Source organism: Haliotis rubra, unplaced genomic scaffold, assembly GCF_003918875.1.
Source record: "Haliotis rubra isolate DU_JTF1 unplaced genomic scaffold, ASM391887v1 Scf268, whole genome shotgun sequence".
NCBI classification, from domain to species: domain Eukaryota; kingdom Metazoa; phylum Mollusca; class Gastropoda; order Lepetellida; family Haliotidae; genus Haliotis; species Haliotis rubra.
In genome coordinates, this window is record NW_025766758.1 from 394815 (window position 1) to 419748 (window position 24934).

A 24934-nucleotide genomic window follows, 5' to 3' on the forward strand; every position below is an offset into this window, starting at 1 on the left:
TCGGATCATTTCCATAAAATGTATTAAATGTCTAAACTGTATTTTCCCGATATGAAAAGCAAAAACGTTTGCGACCATTCCGCGGCGTTCAGTTGTAAATATGTCCTCAACGGATATAAACCAACCATTAACATATAAGTTCATGATGCTATACTAAATAATGGGAAGCCACCACCTCCTCTCCTCAGCCATCTAGGTTCCGTAATCAAACGTATATGTAACCATGAAGTTAGCACACACACTCATTTAACTTGAAATAGCCTAAGTATTTGTTTCAAAAATACTGAAAGTATTATTTCAGCGTACTCTAAATCCGTTTCAGATGTTTCAGCTTTTCGTTGAGTCTCAAAAGGTTCAACTTGTTATCTCCCTTGGCAGGGAATTCTGGGAAGCTACTTATGCATAGACTCGGCACCATTACTCAGTGGTGGAGCCAACTTTCAACTAAATATGTCGAAAAGAAAGACACGAGCTTTACTCATCGATTCAGATAGCGATGATAGTGATAGTGGAGAAGATGTAGATGAAGTTAGTGTCTTTCCTCATCTTCTTGATTTTAATTCTACAACCTCGTATTGTTCCAAGATATGTGTCGACAAGTCAGATCTGAAAACCAGCAAATGAAAAATTAAGTGCAATATTCGAATCTTTGACTACAGAGGACAGGAAATGACGCGAAATCACCTATGTCGGATAAACAGTTTCCATCTGAGGAAACAAAGAACTTACGCAACTAAAAAAAAAGCTAACCCTTACCCCTGTACTTGAAACACGTCTTCATATCTTTGGACATAGATTATGAAAATATTTTCCACTTCCCACATTCTTGAGTGTTACATGAAACAAATGCCCCCATTTCATTTGTAAAGAAAACTTTTTAAAATTTTGAATTACGACCAACATTATGTTAATGGTTTTTAAGACAGGTAATTTCTATGTTAACAAATTAATTCACTTTGTAATGCCTTGCACAACAAAGAGTTGCACATAGCACAAAATAATTACCTTTCAGATCTGGCCCCAAGTATATTTTGTTTGTGAGCAGTATTAATAGTCATAGAATAAGATGCTTTAAATATGCTATGCAAACAATCATTGCTGTAATCAAAACAGAAATTGTGGATTGGATTGACCATGAGAAACTGAATATATTCATGTTTTTGATATTTCATAAGGAATGAATATCTGTTTTAAATATGTGAAGCATTCAACTCGGTGACAACTTTGATAATACTGGTCTTGAGACTGATCTGGCATTTATTGTATCTGGTTGTATATATATTGAAGACGGATCTCGGGGAGACGTCCTTTTAAAACATATCCAAATTAACATTGACTCAAAGGATATCAGACACCCAAGATGAAAGTTCTGTTGTATATGTTAATAACCTAACTTCTATATTATGTCCAACAATTCATCCATTATTGATACATGTCATTGTAAAAGTTTATGAAGAATCATTTGCAAAGTACAAATCTGAAGAATCATCTGCAAAACCATAAAACACAAACTGATGATATTTTCTGTTTAAAGCATGTTGAAAATTTCTTCCTGTACTTTTTTCTACTTATTCATTGTTGGCAAAAAAGCTACTAATTGTGCATTTTACATGTTAACTTATTTGAACATATATTAAGAAGAAATAATATTCCTTTGTTCCAAGAGTGAGATGTGAAATTAAGACACATTGATAATAATTGTGTTTTGAGCCACTGTTAGCATTTTATTATTATTATGCTAACATTTGTATAGCGCCGATATCCAGCTCAGCTGCTCAAAGGCGCGCTTTGTTTTTCCCTTGATCACTGGATGTCATTAGTTTTAAAGGAAAAGTGTCACAAACTATCTGGCTTCAAGCTGAACCATACATGTGCATAGAATAAATGGAAAAGTTCCTTGTGCTGATCCTACATAAATATCCCTTGGACTATACAACAGAAACTAATGCTCATTTGATTTGTCAGTATAAATATTAATAATATACTGTTTATTGTGCAATGTCTTAGTCAACTTCTCTACTAATAGATTAAATACCTATCTTGTATTGCTGAGAGGCTGATATTCATCCCTAAGTTGATTGTTTCCCGATTCAAGATTGTTAAGTTAGGTATTTAAGAGATGATTTGTACTTTCCTGATAATAGAACCAATCAAGAGAGGCTTTAATCTTTTGTCTTACATTATTGCACAGAATGATATATTGCACAACAATGTTAATCTGAATTTAAGAAAAAAGATTTCAAGAAACTCCACCTTTGCACAAAATATGTTTTATCTCAAGTCTGCACAGGTGCGCTGTTTGGGAAATCCTAGATAAAAAAAATCCCTGGAATGTAGTATGCAGATACTGTAAACGTATTTTTTTCGCTTAGTGCAAATTTCGCGGAATTGACAGTTTAGACTACATCGCGCGGTCAATTATTCACGCAGATCTGTAATTGCCAGAACTGCCAGCTGTCTCTTAGGCCGCCACTAATAGCAATGAAAACAACCAGAGTGGCTTAACCTGTCAGGCGGCGTGTATTGCTTACTCACAGGAAATCCCTACCTGCGTGATGTATACTGTAATACGTTTACTCACAGAAGTATTAAGTACTTAGGAAGTGAGATATCGTGATGCAAATATAAAGAGATGAAAAACACATCAGTCTTATGTTCCGAATTCTGACGATCTGACGATGGCATTGCGAATGTGGTTAAAGAAAGCACCTACCCCCAAGACACCTGGACTTCCAGATCCAAATCATTGCAAAGATGACACTATGCAGGAATAAATATAAATAAAATCTTAATGAAGAAATAAAATACTGCTGTATTATTTCTTTCTGAGTCGTTTCATGGTAATCCATTTTGTATCAAACCATCTGTCACTACGATTGGTCAAAATAAAACAGCGACAGTTAAGTATGATTCTTTATGCTACTATCAGTCGTCATAATAAGATTCCCGTAGATTTCTGTCTTCAAACGTGATGTGTTATGGTAACAACTCAGAGGCGAGCGTGGGTAGAGTGAATGAATGAAAGGTTTATTCACTGTGTATAAATTTTCGCGGTAAAATAAGAATAAGACCTGTGCGATATATAATACGTTTACAGCAGTGTATGAAATAAGTCAAAATTCCAGCCAGACATCAGGGCTGGTAACTTTAAAACCAGCCCTGATGTCTGGCTGGAATTTTGAAACCTGCGCGCGATATATAATACATTTATAGCAGTGTATGAAATAAGCCAAAATTCCAGCCAGACATCAGGGCTGGTAACTTTAAAATGTTACCAGCCCAAAGTGGTTTTAACCAGACCAAGTATGGTGAATTTACTCCGATGTATGAACCATCTAAAACATTTACCAGACCATCAGGCTGGCTTGCTGTAAATTTTGACTGTCGATCAGAAATCTAGACCGTCTCGGGCGGTCGGACTGGCCTTATTTCATACACTGTTTACAGTATGTTGCAGTTGTGCTGAAGTTAGCTCATCATGATCAGGGCAGACCAACCTGATGTGTGTATGGCACAAGGTATGATTGTAGTTCCATTTAACAGTCAGTATTATTTTTAGGGCTTTCGTGCGCTGGCCAAAAGGAAACGTCCCAGTTCCGAGTCCCAGGCAGACCCACCAGCAGCTGCAGCAGTTGAAGATTCCGACTCCGACACAAGCTCTGGAAGTGATGGAGATGTAAGAACAGATATTTGACAAATCTATGCCTCATTATAGTTGGCTGAATGTATGTGATGAAGTGATGGCCTCCAGCGGAACTTCACAACCAATGTGGACAGATGGTAGGCTTTTATGATGTCAGCGGTCTTGGTTCCATAAAGCTGTCTTGGAGCAAAAACATTCACACCTTAAATTAACTTGGTTGAATGTATGTGATGGCCTCCAGTGGAAGTTCACAACCATTATGGAGCAGTTGGGTAGACTTATATAATGGCACTGGTCTGGGCCAAAGCATTCATGACTCAAACTCAACTACTTTAACATAGACTTACAAAAAGTCTACTGCTTAAATCATTTTGTGGAATGGGGGCCTATTTGAAGGCTGAGCACTCCAGAAAAAGACTCACACATTGGACCAAAGATAAGAATCAAATCTTAGTCTTCACTATGATGAGCAGGTATAATTCAGTGTTACAATACCACTAAATATAGGTAAACAAGAAGTATGAAAAAAACACTTTTGTTTAACTTTATAATGAGTTTGTTTTTCACAATCTGCAGCCATGGGCACTTGGTATGAAACTCCATATGACTGTATGTGTGGGTGTGTGTTTTGAGCATCTGCATTGTTTATGTACACTGAGAAATGTTTTTCAGTGGACTGTCAATGGAACAAGTCCACGGAAAAAGAAGAGCAAAGCAACTCCTAAGAAGAAAGCCAAGCGTTCTTCCACAATAACCTCTTCAGGCAGCGAGGATGACAGCGAAAAGAGTGGATCTGAGCCAGAAGAAGGTGGTCACCAGTCTGCTCATGTTTTTTCCATGATGCTCATAAATATAACATCTGTTATATTTGGGATTACACTTGCTCATAAATATATTTGCTTTTCTTTCCAATGGTAGTGTGAGCAGACGTTTTCAGGTTTGAATCCCAGATGTGCTCTTATTTGTATCGGAGACCGGAAGGTCGCGGGTTCTATCCCCGACCGCGTCATACCAAAAGACTTTAAAATATGGTACTTGTTGGTCCCTGCCTGGCGCTTCGGCATTAATGGGTACAACAAGGACTGGTCGGCTCGGAGTCAGTATACTGAGTCTGAGTGGGGTACTCATGCTTCACTGCGGCATGGTATCTCGGTGAGCTAGCACTATAAAACCAGCTTCAGTCTGGGCTAGTACAAGCAGCCTCACATACACATACACACGCATGCACGTCGTCATATGAGCGAAACATTCTCAAGCACGACGTTAACCCCAATTTCACCTCACCTCTTTTTTGTATCATATGGTTATCATGGTTACTAAAGTTAGATTGCATTGCCACTGAAAAAAAGTTTAATGAATGTATATGATTGTCTTGTTTATTGCTAATTGAACTTAGAATGAACCTTCAGTAACCCATGCTTGTCGTAAGAGGCGACTAACAGGATCGGGTGGTCAGGCTCGCTGGCTTGGTTGACACATGCCATCGGTTCCCACTTGCGCAGATCGATGCTCATGCTGTTGATCACTGGATTGTCTGGTCCAGACTTGATTATTTACAGCCCGCTGCCTTATTGCTGGAATAGTGCGTCGTAAAAGTAAACTCACTCACTGCTTATTGAGCATATAGGAATGCTCCTTGACTTTGATGTCCTTTTAATGTTCTGTCTTCTGCATGTGTAGGGGAGGTGTCGGATTCCGGCAGTGGGTCAGCCTCAGGGTCAGCCTCAGAATCAGAAGAGGAGAAGTTCTTTGATGGTTATGATGAGAACTTGATTGGGGATGAGGAAGACAAGAAGAAACTTGAACAAATGACAGAAAAGGAAAGAGAACAAGAACTGTTTAACAGAATGGAAAGGAGAGCTGTGTTGAAGACAAGGTACTCTTTGTTTAATAGCATTTGCCAAGAAATGGCCAGGACAACCGTGAAAAGTGTTTTCTCTCTGTTTTGTATTTTGAAACAAACATTCACAAAAGTATGTTTGAGTTAAAAAAACAAATACAAATGTAGTTTTGATTACGCTTAATTTCCTACTTCAATTTTGTATTTATTCGGAAGCCAGACAAGCTGATCTGCAATTCTGCAAAGGTTAATTTAGAAGTTCATTCAAAAACGAATGAAAATAATCCCTTTAATTTCTCATTATGATTTCACTTTGTGAACTTACTTTATCCTACAGGTTTGAAATTGAGCAAAAGCTTAGAAAAGCGAAGAAAGAACAGAAACACAAATTGAAGTTGTCATCAGACACAGCGGCACCCACCAGATCAGTGAGTGAGCGAAGTAAGGAGAGAAGGAAGAACATGGAGGATAGCCGCAAGGACAACAAGAAAATGTCAGCTCTCCAAGATCTGAAGGCGAGGAGGGAGGAGAAGAGAAACAAAGGTACTTCAATCTTACTTTCAGCTTACTGATTTGCTGGATTGGGCTCCCTCCTTTAATAGGTGCTGAGGCGGTGGGGTAGCCTGGTGGTTAAAGCGTTTTCTCATCATGCCGAAGACCCAGATTCGATTCCCCACATGGGTACAATGCGTGAAGCCCATTTCTGGTGTCCCCGCCGTGATCTGGGGAATATTGCTAAAAGCAGCGTGAAGCCATACTCGCTCATTCACAATGCATGCCGAGAGACACTGTATGATAGGAAATCTGTCCCCTGTCGTGATATTGCTGAAATAATGCTAAGAGTAGCGTAAAACCAAACTCACTCATTCACAATAAGTGCCTCCAGACCAATTTCTAAGACAATCTGTAAGAAATTGTCAAATTTGGTGCTCACAAAGACCCAAATTTGACATTGCAGGGAATATTTCCTTGCAGCTGATATGCAATGATATGGCTAAAATATTCTTAGCAGTGCTAAACCCAGATTACTCACTCACTTGTCTTCTTTTTACAAGGGTCAACAGATTCTCCTGCTGTATGTCACAGAACTGATATTGTCTTTTCTTTGTCTTGATATGAGGTTATAATGACATAATAACATAAAATGTATTCACCGTTTGTTTAGCAGCCTATGGTTGTGGTACTTTCTGAAAATGTTACTGATTGTGTCCTGATTAAAAGGGATTATTCACATGCAAAAGAAAAACATACAGAATACTACTAAATCAAATGCACCATTTACTTTCTACTCTCTGCTTCTTATTTGAGGGCTTTGTGGTGGTCTAATGGTTAAAGCGTTCTCTCGTCACGCTGAAGACCCAGGTTCGATTCCCTACATGGGTACAATGTGTGAAGCCCATTTCCGGTGCTCCCCACCATGATATTGCTGGAACATTGATAAAAGCGACGTAAAACCATACTCACTCATTTGAACATGACCTACCTGCTCCAAACCAGGACTATGACAATTTTGTCTGATTTCAGAGGAAATAAAGATACAACAGCAGAAGAAGCTACTGAAGGCGAGTGACATCTACAGTGATGATGAAGATGATGACGATGAGGATGACAAGAGGATGGAGGAGAAAGAAAAGCAGGAGAGTCGGGCTGATTCAGACTCAGAATCAAGTTCTTCACGGTCTTCCGGGACAGTCGGATTCAGAAGATGAAGAGTGAGTAATGTCTGTTATGATAAATGCTTCACTGGAAGTTTTCATCAAATAATTGCTAGGCATTATACAACAGGGCTCCAAATAAGGGCCATATCGGCATATGTACGGATAAAAAATATGCACGATGCAGTAGGAAATAATTTAGAAACAGTAGCAGATATGCACCACAGCAGTGGTGTATGGTCTTAGAATCATTTACAGACGTATTTATCTGAAAAAAGTATTTTTTTATTGTTTTTTTACCTGTTTACACAAGAGTAGCAATGTTGTGGTGCATATATGAAACGAAACACAAGATCACATACTCCATTAAATTCAATTCAGTACTCTAAAAGTTTTTCCAGTACTCCTATATTTAAAAAATAAGGAGTACGTACTCCTTTTTGGAAAAATTATCTGGAGCCCTGATACAATATATTTTTGTTCCAATTACAAACTAATGAAGGTTTTGATGATTCCATGTCAGAATAGAGCCCTTCAAAGCTTACGCTTGTAAAAAGATTGAATGAGCATGTTACAAAAATATTGTGTTTGAACTTTGGAAAGCACAAGTGAAACTAACAATGAACTGCTCTGAATATTTGGTTATTGTTTAATTATTTCAGTTCCTATTCCCGACCCAAGAAATCACATCTCGTCTCTCAGTGAAAGAAGATCTGAACAAGGTCAAGTTATCAAGACATAAACTTGAAAGGTCAGAATGTATTATTGCACAGTTATGATTGCTTGTTAGTGAAGCTGATGAGCCAATTTAAAGATTGTGCATCTGAGTTCCAGTTTATACAGCAAGATTCTACTCAGTTTCTTACACATGACATGGTGATAGATGAATTCAACCAGCTGTTCTGCATTTTCACATTTGGATTCATGAATTTCTTTGATATTGGAAGTAAGTTTGGTTTTCCTTGTCTGTGCTGGATTGATTGCTAAGTGCTTGCTGACAAGTTTCTTTCTTTTCATTCATTCATTCATATACTCATTCATTCATTCATATACTCATTCATATACCCATTCATTTGTATACTCATTCATATACTGATTCATTCATTCTTATACTTACTCAGTCTAAGTAAACTTATTAGATTACACTGTTATTCGTTACACTGCTATACTGAGCCTAACAAAACCTGGTAGAAGGTCGTGTCAGCTAACCTTTTGGACTGACCAATCAGAATACAGCTTACTAAATCGCGAAAGTTAACATTCGCACATACCATTTGAACCTTTACCTCAAAAACTCGAACAATTCTGAATGCTATTTTCCACATGATCGCCTCCAAGTGATACACGCAATGAGTAAACAGTCGCTGAAAATAGCGTTTTTGTCAATATTCAATGATGTCATCTTGCGAAAATATAGGTAAATAGTAACCATGTCATTAGAAACCCATAAGTGTATATACTGCAGGTCAAATATCTGTGTCAGCGACCAAGGAAGAGAAAATCCAAAACCTGTTTTGTAAGTCCCGCCGAACCCTGTCAAGTAGTCGTCTGATTAGTTGAATCCGTTCGGCTGTCTCGCGTTTGATTGGGCGGTCATAGGTCGCTCAAAGGTTAGCTGACGCGACCTTCTACTAGGTTTTATTAGACTCAGTATAGCAGTGCAACGAATAATACTGAGCCTAAGTTTACTTAGACTGATACTCATTCATATACTTATTCATTCATTTATTCATTCATTCATATACTCATTCATATACTCATTCATTCATTCATTCATTCATTCATTCATTCATTCATTGTTTCCCTGCTTATTAGGTGGTGTCATATGCCTTTCTTCAAGAGGACTGTCACAGGTTGTTTTGTGCGAATAGGCATTGGAAACCACGAGGGAAGGGCGGTATATCGGGTAAGATGATTAGCAGTGTCCAATATCAAACATTAGACAACAGGGGTTCTACTGGGGGAAAATAATTTATTAATTTATTAACTACAGGAGCCACCTGAAGACGCCTACATACCTTTAGATACTTACTTGTAAAGAGCAAAGTAAATGAAATCGGATGTCTACTCAGAAGCAGTGAAACTCACCAATACTCTATGCTTGTTGTAAAGTCGCCTGGAATTATGATTTGATTGATACTGTCTCATCATTGGTCGAAAGCCAGAGAAAGCCATCATATTTCCGTGACTCTGGAGTAAAGTAACAGGCACCCCACCTATCTTTTCCTGTGATCATCTGGTGATATGGGACAGTGGGGTAGCCGAGTGGTTTAGGCGTTACTCGTCACGCCCTAGACCCAGGTTTGATTCCCCACATGGGTACAATGTGTGAAGCCTATTTCTGGTCTCCCCGGCCCTGATATTGCTGAAATATTGCTAAATCTGGCTAAAAATCATCTCACCCACTCACTATCATCTGGTGAAGCTATTGGTGATAACATGCATTTCATGGTATGTTTGCAGGTAGCTGAAATTATTGATGTTGTTGAAACTGCCAAGGTATATCAACTTGGCTCCACAAGAACAAATAAAGGTCTCAAATTAAGGTAAAGAAGATACGTCTTAGTCATGCAGACACAAAGTTAAATTGTATACAACCTTATAAACTTGTCTACTTGGTGTTACTGAGTAGCACTCCATTTTGTGAAGACAAGATACAGCATTCAACATCCAGTTTGTTTACAATATTTATAACCACTAAAATGAAGCAGTAACCCTGTTCATTGTCAAACAGATCCTTCCAAATTTTCACCAGTCTTGATGTCTGATTAAGATGTTTTACCCAGCTCGTTATTTTTATTTACAAAATGGTAACTTGCAAATGGAACTACAATATGTTCATACAGCTCCTAATATCTGGTTCCTGTTCCACAATGCCATGTTTGTGCATAGTCTGTGTTAGCGACAAGCGCTTATACTGTCAGTGTGGGGAAATTCTAATGTTGCTATGTAACTGGTAAATTATGGTAAGTGATCAAATGTTTGGTACATATTGCTAGGATATCTGGTTCGATCGTGAGGATTCAACGGGAGATCTGTGGAAACAGCAGTTTGAGTTTGGATTTTGAATAAACAAGTCGTGTTGTAACAAGCTGTGTTACATATCAGCACTGAAATTACATCTTAGCAATAAACTCACGTTGAAACAGGCCTGGATGTTCTGCTGTTGTCATATGGCTGTATTTTCCCCAGGCATGGCAATGCAGAGCGTGTGTACCGTCTAGAGTTTGTCTCCAATCAAGACTTCACCGAATCCGAGTTCTTCAAGTGGAAGGAGGCGGTGATGCTGGGAGGCTTGGAGCTGCCCACTGTGGAGGAGATCAACAGGAAGTCGGAGGACATCAAGCAGGCTCTCAACTACAAATTGAAGGAGAACGACATCGAAGAGGTGAGATAACCATACTTGGTGATGACCTCCACCTCCAGCTTCCTCATCTGTATTGTAGGGCAGTGGGGTAGCTTAGTGGTAAAAGCATTTGCTCTTCAGGCCGAAAACCCGGGTTCGATTTCCCACATGGGTACAATGTGTGAAGCCAATTTCTGGTGTCCCCCGCCATGATATTGCTGGAATATTGCTAAAATTGGCATAAAACCATACTCACTCACTCACTCATCATTATCATGCTGAAATTGTCCTGAAAGATGTAATGTGATAATGATTGTTTCTTACTTAAATTGAGTTCTTGTGTTCAGATTGTTGCTGAGAAACAGAGATTCAGGAAGAACCCACACAATTACGCGGTGAAGAAAACCCACCTACTTAAACAGAAGGTTCGTCTCCATCAATTCAGTACAACTGACTATTTCTGGTATCCTCCACCTCAGTATTGCTGGAATGTTGCTTAAAAGTAGTGTAAAACCAATCACTCCCCAACTTGCAATTCCTTAAAGGTACAGAGTTGCTTTCCTTAGCACTACAGAATCCTCTGATTGTAGATTCGAATCCTAGATTTACACTGATTATGATCTGTGTAAGTGTTCATTGCCTACATCACCTTCGGCTTTCCATCCTCAAGTAGCCCATTTACTGTGATATGACCAAAACACACAACTGTGTTAATCCCACCTCCTTTTCTGTCTAATACACAGACGCTTAAATTTGCTTGCTCCAGACCATTAATAAATAATAATGAGAAGTCTAATAATGCGCTATCTCCACGCAACAAAGCATGCTCTAAGCGCTAACACCCTGATTATTATTACCCCAGATAACCCAAGCTGCCTGTTAAGCGCTAGAAGGTTATAGTCACATGACTTTATCCAACCGGGTACCCATTTTCTGCTGGGTGAACAGAGGTGATTTTGAACAAACTCACTTACCTTAGGTGAGACCACATGTATCACATGTGCTTCGTTGTGGGGCAGGACTGAAGTCCTAGAAACTCTCAGGAGTCAAGCTGTCAAACACAGTCACCCATCCAAGGACTGTCCGAGCTCGCCGTTGCTGAACTTCAACTGATTCGTGACCTGCGCTCTGTGCACAGGACCACAAGCCACCACATTATGACCAACTTGCAAGATGCCATTTATTTGCTTAGTGTTTACTTAGAAAAATGGTACCTGTGAAGATCCGAAGTAGAATTGTTGTTCAGCAACCTATGCATGTTGTAAGATGCGGAATCAGGTGGTCAGGCTCGTTGACTTGGTTGGCCACGTCGTATCCCAATTGTGTTGATTGATGTTCATGATGTTGATCACTGGATTGTCTGGCCCAGACTCGATTACTTACAGACCGCCATCATATGGCTGGAAGATTGCTGAGTCCGGCGTTAAACAACAACAACAACTAAAACTTGGAAGTGGAATCAAGGGTGGCACAGCAGTTCACTGTGCTGAGTTGCGCCCCTTGGACATGCCTGAAACCTATGTTTAGAGGTTCGAATCCTGCTTCCTCCAAATATTTCTGGGCTGGACAGCACCATAACCATTCTTACGTTGGTTAGTTGGTTGGTTGTTTGATCGGTCTGTTGTTTAATGCCACACTCAGGAATATTCCAGCTATATGGCGGCAATCTAGATAATCGAGTCTGGACCAGACAAGCCATTCTTATGGGTGTGACCGAAGTTTAAGCTCCTGAACCAACATCAATCTGAGCCTTCTTCCCACAGAAAGGACATGCTGTGGTATACCTGAAATACTGTTCAAAAAGGCATTCAGATTAACTGTCCAAAGTCCTCATTACAAATGTGTTTGTTCACTGGTTGTTTTCTAGGAGACAGCTGAGCTAGAGAATGACCAGGACAGGTTGTACAAGGTCCAACACGAGCTGGAGGAGTTGGAGGAGAGAGCGGTGGAGCTGGATCGCCGTCGCTCCAGTAACATCAACTCCATCAGGTAAGGAGAGATCTTGTAGACTGGGACATTAGGATTTACACTGATTATGATCTGTGTAAGTGTTCATTGCCTACATCACCTTCGGCTTTCCATCCTCAAGTAGCCAATTTACTGTGATATGACCAAAACACACAACTGTGTTGATCCCACCTCATTTTCTGTCTAATACACAGACGCTTCAAGTTGCTTGCTCCAGACCATTAATAAATAATAATGAGAAGTCTTATAATGCGCTAATCTCCACGAAACAAAGCATGCTCAAAGCGCTAACACCCTGATTATTATTACCCCGGATAACCCAAGCTGCCTGTTAGGCGCTGGAAGGTTATAGTCACATGACTTTATCCAACCGGGTACCCATTTTCTGCTGGGTGAACAGAGGCAATTTGAACAAACTCACTTGCCTAAGGTGAGACCACATGTATCACATGTGCTTCGTTGTGGGGCAGGACCGAAGTCCTAGAAACTCTCAGGAGTCAAGCTGCCAAAGAAGGTCACCCATCCAAGGATTGTCCGAGCTCGCCGTTGCTTAACTTCAACTGATTCGTGACCTGCGCTCTGTGCACAGGACCACCCACCACCAGGTGGACCCTGATATGTGTATGGAGTTTCTTTCTTATAGAGAACCCTGTGATAGTTCTGGGTCATGGTAGGCAACTAGCATCCACTTTGGCAGTCCATAAAGACGAGGAACTGAGTCACTTTCCATCATACCCCATCACTGCCTGTAGCTTGTTTATGTCAACTAGACTTGATTATGTTCAAGCCACAGTGCAGGGTTAGCATGGGCTTGAAAAGGCCTGAAATTTGAACATTTTACCCCAAAAAGTACCCAAATTGGTTTAAGCCTTAAAAAGATCCTAATTGGCAGTGATCTGCCCTAAAAAGGCCCTAAATTGGTTTAAGCCTTAAAAAGGTCCTAATTGCTAGTGATTTGCCCTAGAAAGGGCCCTATATTCAGCAAAACCTGTCAAGTTATGAAACAGGAAACTAATACATAATAAAAATACCTTGCAATGACGACCGGTGTAGAATAGGTCTTCAGCAACACATGCAAGGCAACTATGCTTGTCATAAGAGGCGACTAACGGGATCGGGTGGTCAGGCTCGCTGACTTGGTTGACACATGTCATCGGTTCCCAATTACGCAGATTGATGCTCATGCTGTTGATCACTGGATTGTCTGGTCCAGACCTCGATTATTTACAGACCGCAGCCATATAGCTGGAATATTGCTGAGTCCGGCGTAAAACTAAACTCACTCACACACTCACCTTGCAATGACAGTGGGTGTTAATTAACCTCCATCCGTAACAAAACTTTCCAGTACAGCAATGTAGCTAAGGGTTATTTCCCTCTGATGGTCGGTCTCACATTTGACCAACCTTGGGTGTATTCAGTACTTACGTGTTAAATGTAATAGTAACTGGAAGGGAAATTTAAGCCTTGCAGCAATAATAATGATTATCATTATATGCAAATGGAACTCACACACTAATGAGATTGATTACTGACACCAAGAATATTCTAAATTTCAGTTACATTAATCAGAGAAACAGGACAAGGAATATTGTCGAGTCAGAGAAAGCTGCCAAGGCTGAGGTAGAAGCTTCCAAGAATGCAATTGCTGACCCATTTACACGAAGACATTCACGTCCAACACTTGTAACAAAGGTAAGGAAATCAAACGTCTTGTTGCCCAGTCCACAGACACCAATTGGCTGTACAGAGTTCCATCACTAAGATGAATCCTAGATCTTAAGTTTGTCAGCACCATATTGGTGCTCTTGGTTTTCAGCCAGTGGTAAATGTGTAGGTTTGTGTGTCACTTCAGGTTTTCCTGTGGTATCAAGATCACGTGCAGTTACTTAGCTAAAAGGTTAGAAGATATGTTAAACCCAGACTCACTCACTAGTGACGATTCATCGATACGCATCCAGGGATTTACATGGAGTCCTGTATTTGAGGGTCCCTGGGACTCATACTCTTTTTTTTCAGGGGTCCTGGACACTTAAATATTATTATTAATACTGTTATTGTATTGTGTATCATGATCATCGCATTGTTACAGTAATTAAATTGCAAATAATACCATAACCCAGCTAGTAGCAAACTTAGCGTTTAACTTATTGTCACTTGATTGGAATATTTACAAAAAAGTATTTGGACTTTTTCTGAGTCCCTGTGGACACGCAAATAAATTTTGTTGCGTCCATTGTCAATTTTTATGCGTATATGACACAGGAATTCACGTCCTGTAAATCCCTGCACATCAATGCATCGATCCATGGGCCACCAATACAGTGAATCAATACAGAGTTTTACATTGTCGTATATCCCGATACGATACTTCAAATGGGCCACGATACATCGATGTTTAACTTGCCGAATATTGCCGAATCACCACCCCTATATTGGGATTCGTATTGTATCGCAGCTTCAGTGCACAATACTTTGGCAATATATCGTCGTGACAACAAGTTTAGTATCGTGATGTATTGTATCGCAGGTTGTATGCCAATACCAGCACTATCACTCACTCAATCAACCACTCAGTTAAACAGTTTTTGTTCCACCAAATCTTCTTTTACGTCAGTGATTCACTTAATGTCCTCAATTTTGATGCAATAACAGTAAGTTTAATGACTAACATCAGGAAACATACTGACTGTTTTTCAATCAAGTTTTAGAATAGTCTTGTGTTATAATGTAGCATCTTCAGTCCTGTATTTAGAGAAGGCAAGTCGTTCTGGCACTGAACCATTTGTTTTCATTTTCAGAGAGACACAGCTTCCGATGCTAAGTTAGCTTTCATGTTGGCAGATGAAAGGAAGAGGAAGGTAAGTGATCGAGTGTATCTCCTAGAGAGGTGATAGCAGCTCCATTCTAGGATCAGTGTCTGACTGGAGTAGTACTTGTGTGGGAACAGTAGTTCTGGTCTAGGACCCGTGACTGATTGCAATAGTACCTGTGTGGGAACAGCTGGGCCAGTCTAGGACCAGTGTCTGATTGCAATAGTACCTGTGTGGGAACAGCAGGGCCAGTCTAGGACCAGTGTCTGACTGGAGTAGTACCTGTGTGGGAACAGCTGGGCCAGTCTAGGACCAGTGTCTGACCGGAGTTGTACCTGTGTGGGAACAGCTGTGTCTGGATGTATCAATAGTTGTACCTGTGTAGGAACAGCTGGACCAGTCCAGTCTAGGACCAGTGTCTGACTGGAGTAGTACCTGTGTGGGAACAGCTGGGCCAGTCTAGGACCAGTGTCTGACTGGAGTTGTACCTGTGTGGGAACAGCTGGACCAGTCTAGGATGTGTATCTGACTGGAGTTGTACCTGTGTGGGGGCAAGTCTAGGACAGCTGGACCAGTCTAGGATGTGTATCTGGACTGGAGACTGTACCTGTGTGGGAACAGCTGGACCAGTCTAGGATCCATGCCTGACTGGAGTTGTACCTGTGTGGGAACAGCAGGGCCAGTCTAGGATGTGTATCTGACTGGAGTTGTACCTGTGTGGGAACAGCTGGGCCAGTCTAGGACCAGTGTCTGACTGGAGTAGTACCTGTGTGGGAACAGCTGGACCAGTCTAGGATGTGTATCTGACTGGAGTTGTACCTGTGTGGGAACAGCTGGACCAGTCTAGGATCAGTGTCTGACTGGAGTTGTACCTGTGTGGGAACAGCAGGGCCAGTCTAGGATCCATGCCTGACTGGAGTTGTACCTGTGTGGGAACAGCTGGACCAGTCTAGGATCCATGCCTGACTGGAGTTGTACCTGTGTGGGAACAGCAGGGCCAGTCTAGGACCAGTGTCTGACTGGAGTTGTACCTGTGTGGGAACAGCTGGGCCAGTCTAGGACCAGTGTCTGACTGGAGTTGTACCTGTGTGGGAACAGCTGGACCAGTCTAGGACCAGTGTCTGACTGGAGTTGTACCTGTGTGGGAACAGCTGGACCAGTCTAGGATGTGTATCTGACTGGAGTTGTACCTGTGTGGGAACAGCTGGACCAGTCTAGGACCAGTGTCTGACTGGAGTAGTACCTGTGTGGGAACAGCTGGACCAGTCTAGGATGTGTATCTGACTGGAGTTGTACCTGTGTGGGAACAGCTGGACCAGTCTAGGACCAGTGTCTGACTGGAGTTGTACCTGTGTGGGAACAGCAGGGCCAGTCTAGGATCCATGCCTGACTGGAGTTGTACCTGTGTGGGAACAGCAGGGCCAGTCTAGGATCCATGCCTGACTGGAGTTGTACCAGTCTGGGATGGACCAGTCTAGGACCTGACTGGAGTTGTACCTGTGTGGGAACAGCAGGGCCAGTCTAGGATCCATGCCTGACTGGAGTTGTACCTGTGTGGGAACAGCAGCCAGTCTAGGATCCATGCCTGACTAGTTGACCTGTGTAGGAACAACAGCGTGCCAGTCTATCCATGCCTGACTGGAGTAGTACCTGTGTGGGAACAGCAGGGCCAGTCTAGGATCCATGCCTGACTGGAGTTGTACCTGTGTGGGAACAGCAGGGCCAGTCTAGGATCCATGCCTGACTGGAGTTGTACCTGTGTGGGAACAGCAGGACCAGTCTAGGATCCATGCCTGACTGGAGTAGTACCTGTGTGGGAACAGCAGGGCCAGTCTAGGATCCATGCCTGACTGGAGTAGTACCTGTGTAGGAACAGCAGGGCCAGTCTAGGATCCATGCATCTGACTGGAGTTGTACCTGTGTAGGAACAGCCGGGCCAGTCTAGGATCCATGCCTGACTGGAGTATGGCCACTGACTGACCAGCATGCCAGCTGTATTGCAGCTATTTATGGTCGTTATGATCATGTTCAAATATGTTCAGTTGTCAGAGATTTTAATTGTAGCAGTAAGGCACTGTCAAAATCATCAATGCCTGAAATGAAAAAGTTGAACTTTCAACATGTATGTTTCTAATATTGATCACATATTTTGATAAACCTTTTGAAATTATTGCTAGTCCTTAGTTTTTAAGCAGCAAGATTTATATGAGGCTGTCTTTGTTGACCATCTGTATCGGGGAGCTCCTGTGCCATGGCACTATTTATTACAGTTCTTTAGTAATCACTGGCTGTTCTGTTTTGTGTTTCCAGGAAGCTGAGGCAGCTGGTATTGCTGATATGTTGGAAGGAAAAACCAGGTTACCTGGGCAACCAACCGGTCTAAAGGTAGAGACTTATCCCACCGTTATGAATGTTGATATGTTATGTGTTAGTGTTAGCAATGTAAATAATAACTGTTTTATTATGTACGTATAACAGGGCAACCTTCTCCAGATTATATAACCCAGAGATTCATACTCCCTAGTTCAATCTGCAGAGTTATCTTTCCAGGATTTAGGGGCGGTTGGGTAGCCTAGTGGTTAAAGCGTTGGCTCGTCACGCCGAAGACCCGGGTTCGATTCCCCACATGGGCACAATGTGTTAAGCCCATTTCTGGTGTCCCCCGCCGTGATATTGCTGGAATATTGCTAAAAGCGGCGTAAAACTAAACTCAGTCAGTCAGTCTTTCCAGGATTTGCTTGTGGGTTCAAATCATAACAAGTTACAAAAATACTAGAACAGAAGTTTTGTCTTAGAAACATATAGATTGTATAATACTGATATTGCATAAATTCTTTATGATAAAATTGATATCAAAATGTAGGTTGGACCTACTTTACCAACGAATTGATACATTATTACAATATGCATAAATATTGGCTCATGTTTGTTGCATATCCTATTGTCTGAGGTTATTATCAATGAATTGATATATTGGTGAATCGTGACATCCCTACTGTGTACATAATCAGAGGCCCAGATAAGCTACGTATCCGGGTAAAATACGCATATAAAATTTCCAATTACGCATTGAAAAATAATTGTTGCGTACGATTTACTTTATTTAAAAATGTTAGATCATAAAAGTTTAAAACAAATGCGTACGGAATATATTTATAAAAATCGCTTGCGTAATGCAAAAGGCATCGATTGCTATCAAGTTGTACGGTTAGTATAGGACAAGTGCTGTACTGTCCATTTAGGATGAGGGATTTTTTATGAACTCATTTCCATTACATTTAAGTTGGTTTTGATTAGGTATGACATAGTCATAAGGCAGAACATACCTGCTTAGTAAACTTACTCAGTCACATAATACTTAGGTGAGTAAAATGACTGAAATACGCACATGTTTGAAAGTAGTGGGTAACGGAAAATGAAATACCCACTCAACATTCAAAATACCCACTCCAAAAAAATACAGCGGGTACAGTACCCACATGAGCTAAATCTTATCTGGAGCTCTGCATAATGTATATAAACATGATGAATTTCTACCTTTGCTTCAGGATTCATCAAGGGAAGGGGTTTCTGACAAAAAATCCTCAGATGATCTGTTTGCTGTTCATGACTTTGATATCAAAATAGAACTGGATGTGCCAACAAGTGGTGAGAGCTTTTTCTGTGGCTTATTGGTGTGCAGCATACACAGTTGTCAGGCTGAAATACAAGCCCATTCAATGCTGCTCTAGATGTGAAATACCATTATGAGCTATTATAGCTAAAATACATGGAATTATCATGAAACGGCCCTCCCATTATTAGGAATTTGCGGGCCGCTGCAAATGATATTGGACCGCTCAACCTTAACGACGGGCCACTATCAGTTCTGTTGTCAAGTGGCGTCATAGTGGGTGCGTGGGCTTGCGGTTCATTCGACATTAATTGGCTTTTGACTGGCAGATATTCTGGCTCAAACAAGTCAAAGCAACCCGAATTCCCGCTTTAAATAGCGGTAATATTGGCTTTCTTGTTGGTGCTAACCTTAACAATTGCACTATTAAGGCTGTTTATGGAACAAAACCAAACACTGACATAGTTTGACATGTTGCAGGCTATGGTCTTGTCAAAGGCCAAGGTCGAATATCGTCACTTTCTGTTGTGACGTCACTTGAATTGTTTGATGACGTAATTGCATTCGGGCAGTCAACCCCGTCAGAAGTTGATTTGGGTAAACTTACAGTCAAATTCCTTCATTGTTTCCTTTTTCTTTTCAACACAAATTCCATGTATTTTAGCAATAATAACGGTAATGCTATTTTTGAGGGCATTATCATTTGCAGAAGCCCTCAGTCTTTTTCAACTGCACTCCTTCGTCGGGCAGTTAATGGAAGACCTCGGGCTTCTGCAAATGATAATGCCCTCAAAATAGCATTACCGTTGTAATAACATAACAGGTAATGCAATACTGATGGTGTTAATGATAATGGATTGTGATGGTGAGGGATGCCAGGTTAGAATTTTTCCAAGCCACCCATGCTTGTTGGACAATATGACTTGACCCGATCTAGTGGTCAGGTTCAGTGATGATGGATAATGCTCATAATATGAACCACTCATCACTCTTTTTGTCTGGTACAGAGTGGATGAGATACAGCTCCTTCAAGCTGCTAGAGTATTGTGTTAGGTGTTACACGGTAAACAACAAAGAGCCAAAGTTGACACATTAAGCAACCCCTCCTGGTGTAAGTAAAATAATTTAATACTGATCAAAAGGGCATGTAACTCTTTAACTTTACTAAACTCCTTTCTGAGTGCACTCCGACCGCCTCCGTGGTGTAGTGGTTAGAGCATCCGCCGAGGAGGCGGAAGGTCGCAGGTTCGATCCCCAACCGCGTCATACCAAAAGACGTTAAAATATGGTACTTGTTGGTCCCTGCCTGGCGCTCGGCATTAATGGGTACAACAAGGACTGGTCGGCTCGGAGTCAGTATAATGTGTCTGAGTGGGGTATTCATGCTTCACTGCGGCATGGTATCTCGGTGAGCTAGCACTATAAAACCAGCTTAAGTCTGGGCTAGTACAAGCAGCCGCACATACACAAGCATGCACGTCGTCATATGAGCGAAATATTCTCAAGCACAACGATAAACCCAATTTCACCTCACCTCACCTGAGTGCACCACACCACATGTTAAACATCAGTAACAAGCAGTTCTCTCTTCCTCCCCACAGCACCCTCTGTTGTTGTTTACAACCGACTATCGAACCAGGTCAGAGATGGTGCCCCCCGACGCTCCCTCAACCTCGAAGACTACAAGAAACGTAAAGGACTTATTTAATATATCAATTTGTTGTCGTATGTTTTAGTGTGTACATGAAGTATTCTTTGTAATGTAAATAGAATGAAAAATGAATAAATGTACAATGTCAAATGTAATTATCTGGTTGTCATATTGAAGGTTAATTATTCAGGTTAATTATGTTTTCAAGGACCTGTGTTTTTCATACTGAGAAACACCCAACAGCTGAATGCATAGGTCGATTATACCTAAGAAGCCTTATATTGTAAAGCTAATATTTTAGACTATGAGTCGTGATGAGTGGTGGAGGCCCAGTGGTTAGTGTCGTCACTTGTGCAACTAATTTCATTCCCCAAGTGACTACCATTTGACCCCTGACTTTCCTGGTTAGAATTCATATTCAGCAATACATACTTATACTTATACTTGTACTTATGGAAGAAGCGACTAACGGGATCGGTGGTCTGGCTTGCTGACTTGGCTGACATGTCATCATATCCTAGACTAACAACTAGTCTCTGAAATAAACATATTTTACAGATAAAACAGTTAGTAATAAAACACATGAAATATAGTGAAAAGGAGCCCTGAGACTTTCATTTTCAGAAACTGGATATCTAGACTTGCCACATATTCTAGACTTGCATGGGCTTTTTTGGATATATTTGTTTCAGGGTCTGTATGGCAGATTAATCGTATCCCAACTGTGTAGATTTATGCTTGTGTTGATCACTGGATTGTCTGGTCCGCAGACCGCAGCCATATAGCTGAAATATTGCTGGGTGCGGCATTAAACAACAATCAAGCAACCAATGACTACCATGTGTGAGACCGCCACCGTGGTGTAGTGGTTAGAAGCGTCCGCCCTGAGTCGCGGAAGGTCGTGAGGTTCGATCCCGACTTTCATACCAAAAGGCGTTAAAATATGGTACTTGTTGGTCCCTGTCTTGCGCTTGGCATTAATGGGTACAACAAGGACTGGTCGGCTTCGGAGTCAGTATACTGTGTCTGAGTGGGGTATTCATGCTTCACTCGCGGCATGGCATCTCAGTGAGCTAGCACTATAAAACCAGCTTCAGTCTGGGCTAGTACAAGCAGCCGCACATACATACACACACATGCGTCGTCATATGAAGCGAAATATTCTCAAGCACCACGTTAAATCCAATTTCACCACCACCACCATGTGTGAAGTCCATATTTCCATCTGCCCCTATACCTCTGTTACATCATATCCATTTATCTCTCTGGGAGGTCAATCACATTTTACAATCATCAGATTTTCCAGCAGATGTCCTTTTTATTTCCAACATAAATAATAGTGATGGTGAAAGCTCTATCTGCAGGAAGTGCAACTTTGTTAACAGGAAGCAGGAAACCATTGTTTCTTTCCCGTCTGTCCAGATGTAAACAAGTCAATCTGTTGGATTGTATCAGCATTGGTGGATCCGGAGGGGGGGTTCGAAACACACACACACACACATACACACACACACCTTTCAAAATTCCTGGATCCGCCCATGATCAGTACACGTTTGTGGATTTTGCATCCTGTAACCACTTGATGGTGGTCTTTGAGACGAGCAGATAAAGTTTTGAAGCATATAGTTGTAAGGAGTTCAAACAATAGATTTTGTTGGAGATGCACTCTGGCTGGCAGTCACTTGCTCTTGTTTTGACTATGATCTGGCCACACCCAGGTTCCGGAAGTGGTGTCATGACCCGTAAACCATGTGTGGTTTGTGTTGTTTTGTCCCTGTGGTGTTCCACGAACTCTATGTAGCAGCGTCAGGATGTAGTTATTGTAGTGACAAGAACCACAAATCCACTGGGGTGTGAGGCGGGTGGACTTTTATTACAAGAATGTAATAAACAAAAGCTTTAGCCTGAAACATGTTAAAATGACAATATAAGTTTACAATCAATAATTGACAGGAATCACATTTCTACATAACAAGTGAATTAACTTATCCAAATGCTTAATTAAACACATACATGTACATGTTTATACATTACTAATCATAACTACTGTTGCCAACACGTTACCGTGACAACTCCACAGATATATAAAATGAATAATATCATGGTAATACACACGATTTGCTGATGCACATGACTGATACACATGTATTAACTATATTACATGGCTTTGATACTATAAACATTTACAAATATGATGGATGTTACATAATATACAATGATAAATATAATTGAAATAACAATAAAAACAACATACCAGGTTGGTATGACCTGAGCTCCTGCATTCAATGCATAGGTGATACTGCTGGTGTTTACGTCATCTGCAAGATGAATAAATACCATGTGCAGATGATATTTACAAAAATGATTAAAAGAGTAACTACGGTAAAAGCTACATACAACCACATCTAACCACATACGCACATACATCCACACACGCACTCCATTTATGGTAGCTGTAATAATGCTAATAGTAATAATGCTTTAATGTGATAGGAATATGGAAAATAAGATTATTGCTAAATATTACACTTAGATGAAATATAAATTAATGATTATATGTAATGCTATAATTATATAATATAACACTTACACATCTCACTGTACTGTGAGTCAAAACTTAATCTTAACATTAACCTAACTCACTATACTGTGAGCTAAACTCATACTAAAACAACAGTATAACTCACTCTAATGCGAGTTATAACCTACACTAATAACAATGTCATAACTCACTATACTGTCACTATACTGTGAGTTACCACCACATAAAATATTTACACATAGTAGAAAGTGGATACTGAAATTAAACATACTTTAAACTTTAGCCAGTTTAACCATCAACTATCACACGCAAAACCACAATAAATATATACACAAGACTAGAGATTACTAACCTTATATACATGGGAAAAACACAGTCCAGATCACCATGATCTCGATCCTAGAGACTAAACCGCAACATGCGCGATGACAACCACATAAGATACTGACCAGGGCCTCCTTTCACAAAGCACTAAGGTGATCGTAAGTCACTAAGTTAACCTTAGTGCAATGTTAAAGAATGGGAGTTAAGGTTAACCTTAGTGCAATGTTAAAGAATGGGAGTTAAGGTTAACCTTAGTAAAGGTTGCTTCGTGAAAGGAGCCCCAGGAGACTAGATGAAATTAACCTTTAAATACCTAATACCTTATACGCTTGGCTGAACAGAGAACAATAGAACTTACACACTAGTCTGAGCAAGGGACATGCTTTAGAAGGGATTGCAGGGAGAAAAGCATGCAGTGCAAAATGAGTATTGCTGAAATAGATTACATTTAAGATTAGATTGATGTTTAGAAGGGCTAAGGGTGTGATATAAAATATTGAATATAAAATTATTGATAAAATGATTAGACTTAGGTTATTTAATGAGATTGTATATCTCATCATAATATGACACACATTTTAAAAGATTCACATGTTTATTATATTTACAACTATATACAATACAAAGTTGAATCTGCCACATGTACATGACAAACATGATAAACTGATGGCTCTGATGTAATGTACGTAAGCTGTATGTAATATTCGACTGTGGTACATTTCCCCATTAAAGTTTAGGAAAAACGACTATTCTTTAATACCTGGTAAATAATTATGTAAGGTATTTATTTTTTTTGTTTAATTTTATATTTTCACCCAAGTCATTGACACTCGCCTTGCATGCTGACTTTAATGGCTGTAACCCTGGGTTACTTTCAGAAGTACTTGCTGGATTCATGAAAGGATATCTACAACGGATCAGTTTTTACAATGTTGAGCCTTATAGAATCACTTAACATTAGAAAAGACAGATTACCATGTGCACATAAATTTCCCAAGAACATTTGACACAGTCTCAACAGCAAGCCTCTAGCAAAGCCTTACTCATGTCAAAGGGAAATTCATTAACATAAACTAAATGATGTGAGAACATGTTTTGAGCTCTTTGTAAACAACCAACAACTGATTATTTTCTTTGTATTGTTGGAGTAAGACAAGGTGGAATTTTATCACCTACTCTGTTTGCTATTAATTTACCTTAACAACATTGAGGTGAGAAGTTTACTCTGAGACTCCCAAAGAAAATCAACGCCACTGTATATGGTATACGTGTACATTGAACTTCGTACTTGATGATGATCTAGCCTAGATAAGAACAGTGTGTGTTGGAGTTTGATTAAAGCAATGAAGATGCAGTCGTTCCACAGCATTAATGTGTAGAATATATCCAGATAGACAGTCTTTACTTCCTTCTTGTTGGGAACGGGGACGGTAGCCTAGTGGTTAAAGCGTTGTCTTGTAACGCAGAAGACCCAAGTTCTATTCCCCACGTTTGCATTATGTGAAGCCCATTTCTGGTGTCCCCGCCGTGATGTTGCTG

General features: G+C 40.5%; 1 protein-coding gene and 1 long non-coding RNA gene across 2 annotated transcripts; one reads left to right on the forward strand and one right to left on the reverse strand.

The window, feature by feature from the left end:
• The first annotated feature begins 371 nt into the window (after nt 1-371).
• LOC124280469 (RNA polymerase-associated protein RTF1 homolog) lies at nt 372-20684 on the forward strand. The gene is given in 17 exon segments (XM_046716404.1): nt 372-528; nt 3560-3676; nt 4316-4451; nt 5324-5519; nt 5821-6026; nt 7008-7199; nt 7820-7889; nt 8954-9044; nt 9602-9684; nt 10331-10526; nt 10832-10909; nt 12352-12473; nt 14012-14147; nt 15254-15313; nt 17576-17650; nt 18814-18913; nt 20480-20684. Coding segments are annotated over 17 exon segments (2043 nt in total). The 5' UTR covers nt 372-450; the 3' UTR covers nt 20587-20684.
• Nucleotides 20685-21944: 1260 nt separating this feature from the next.
• LOC124280461 lies at nt 21945-23513 on the reverse strand. The gene is made up of 3 exons (XR_006899683.1): nt 23424-23513; nt 22784-22847; nt 21945-22433 (listed from the first exon to the last, which is right to left on the reverse strand). It is a non-coding gene; the product is annotated as an uncharacterized LOC124280461 (long non-coding RNA).
• Nucleotides 23514-24934: the final 1421 nt, after the last annotated feature.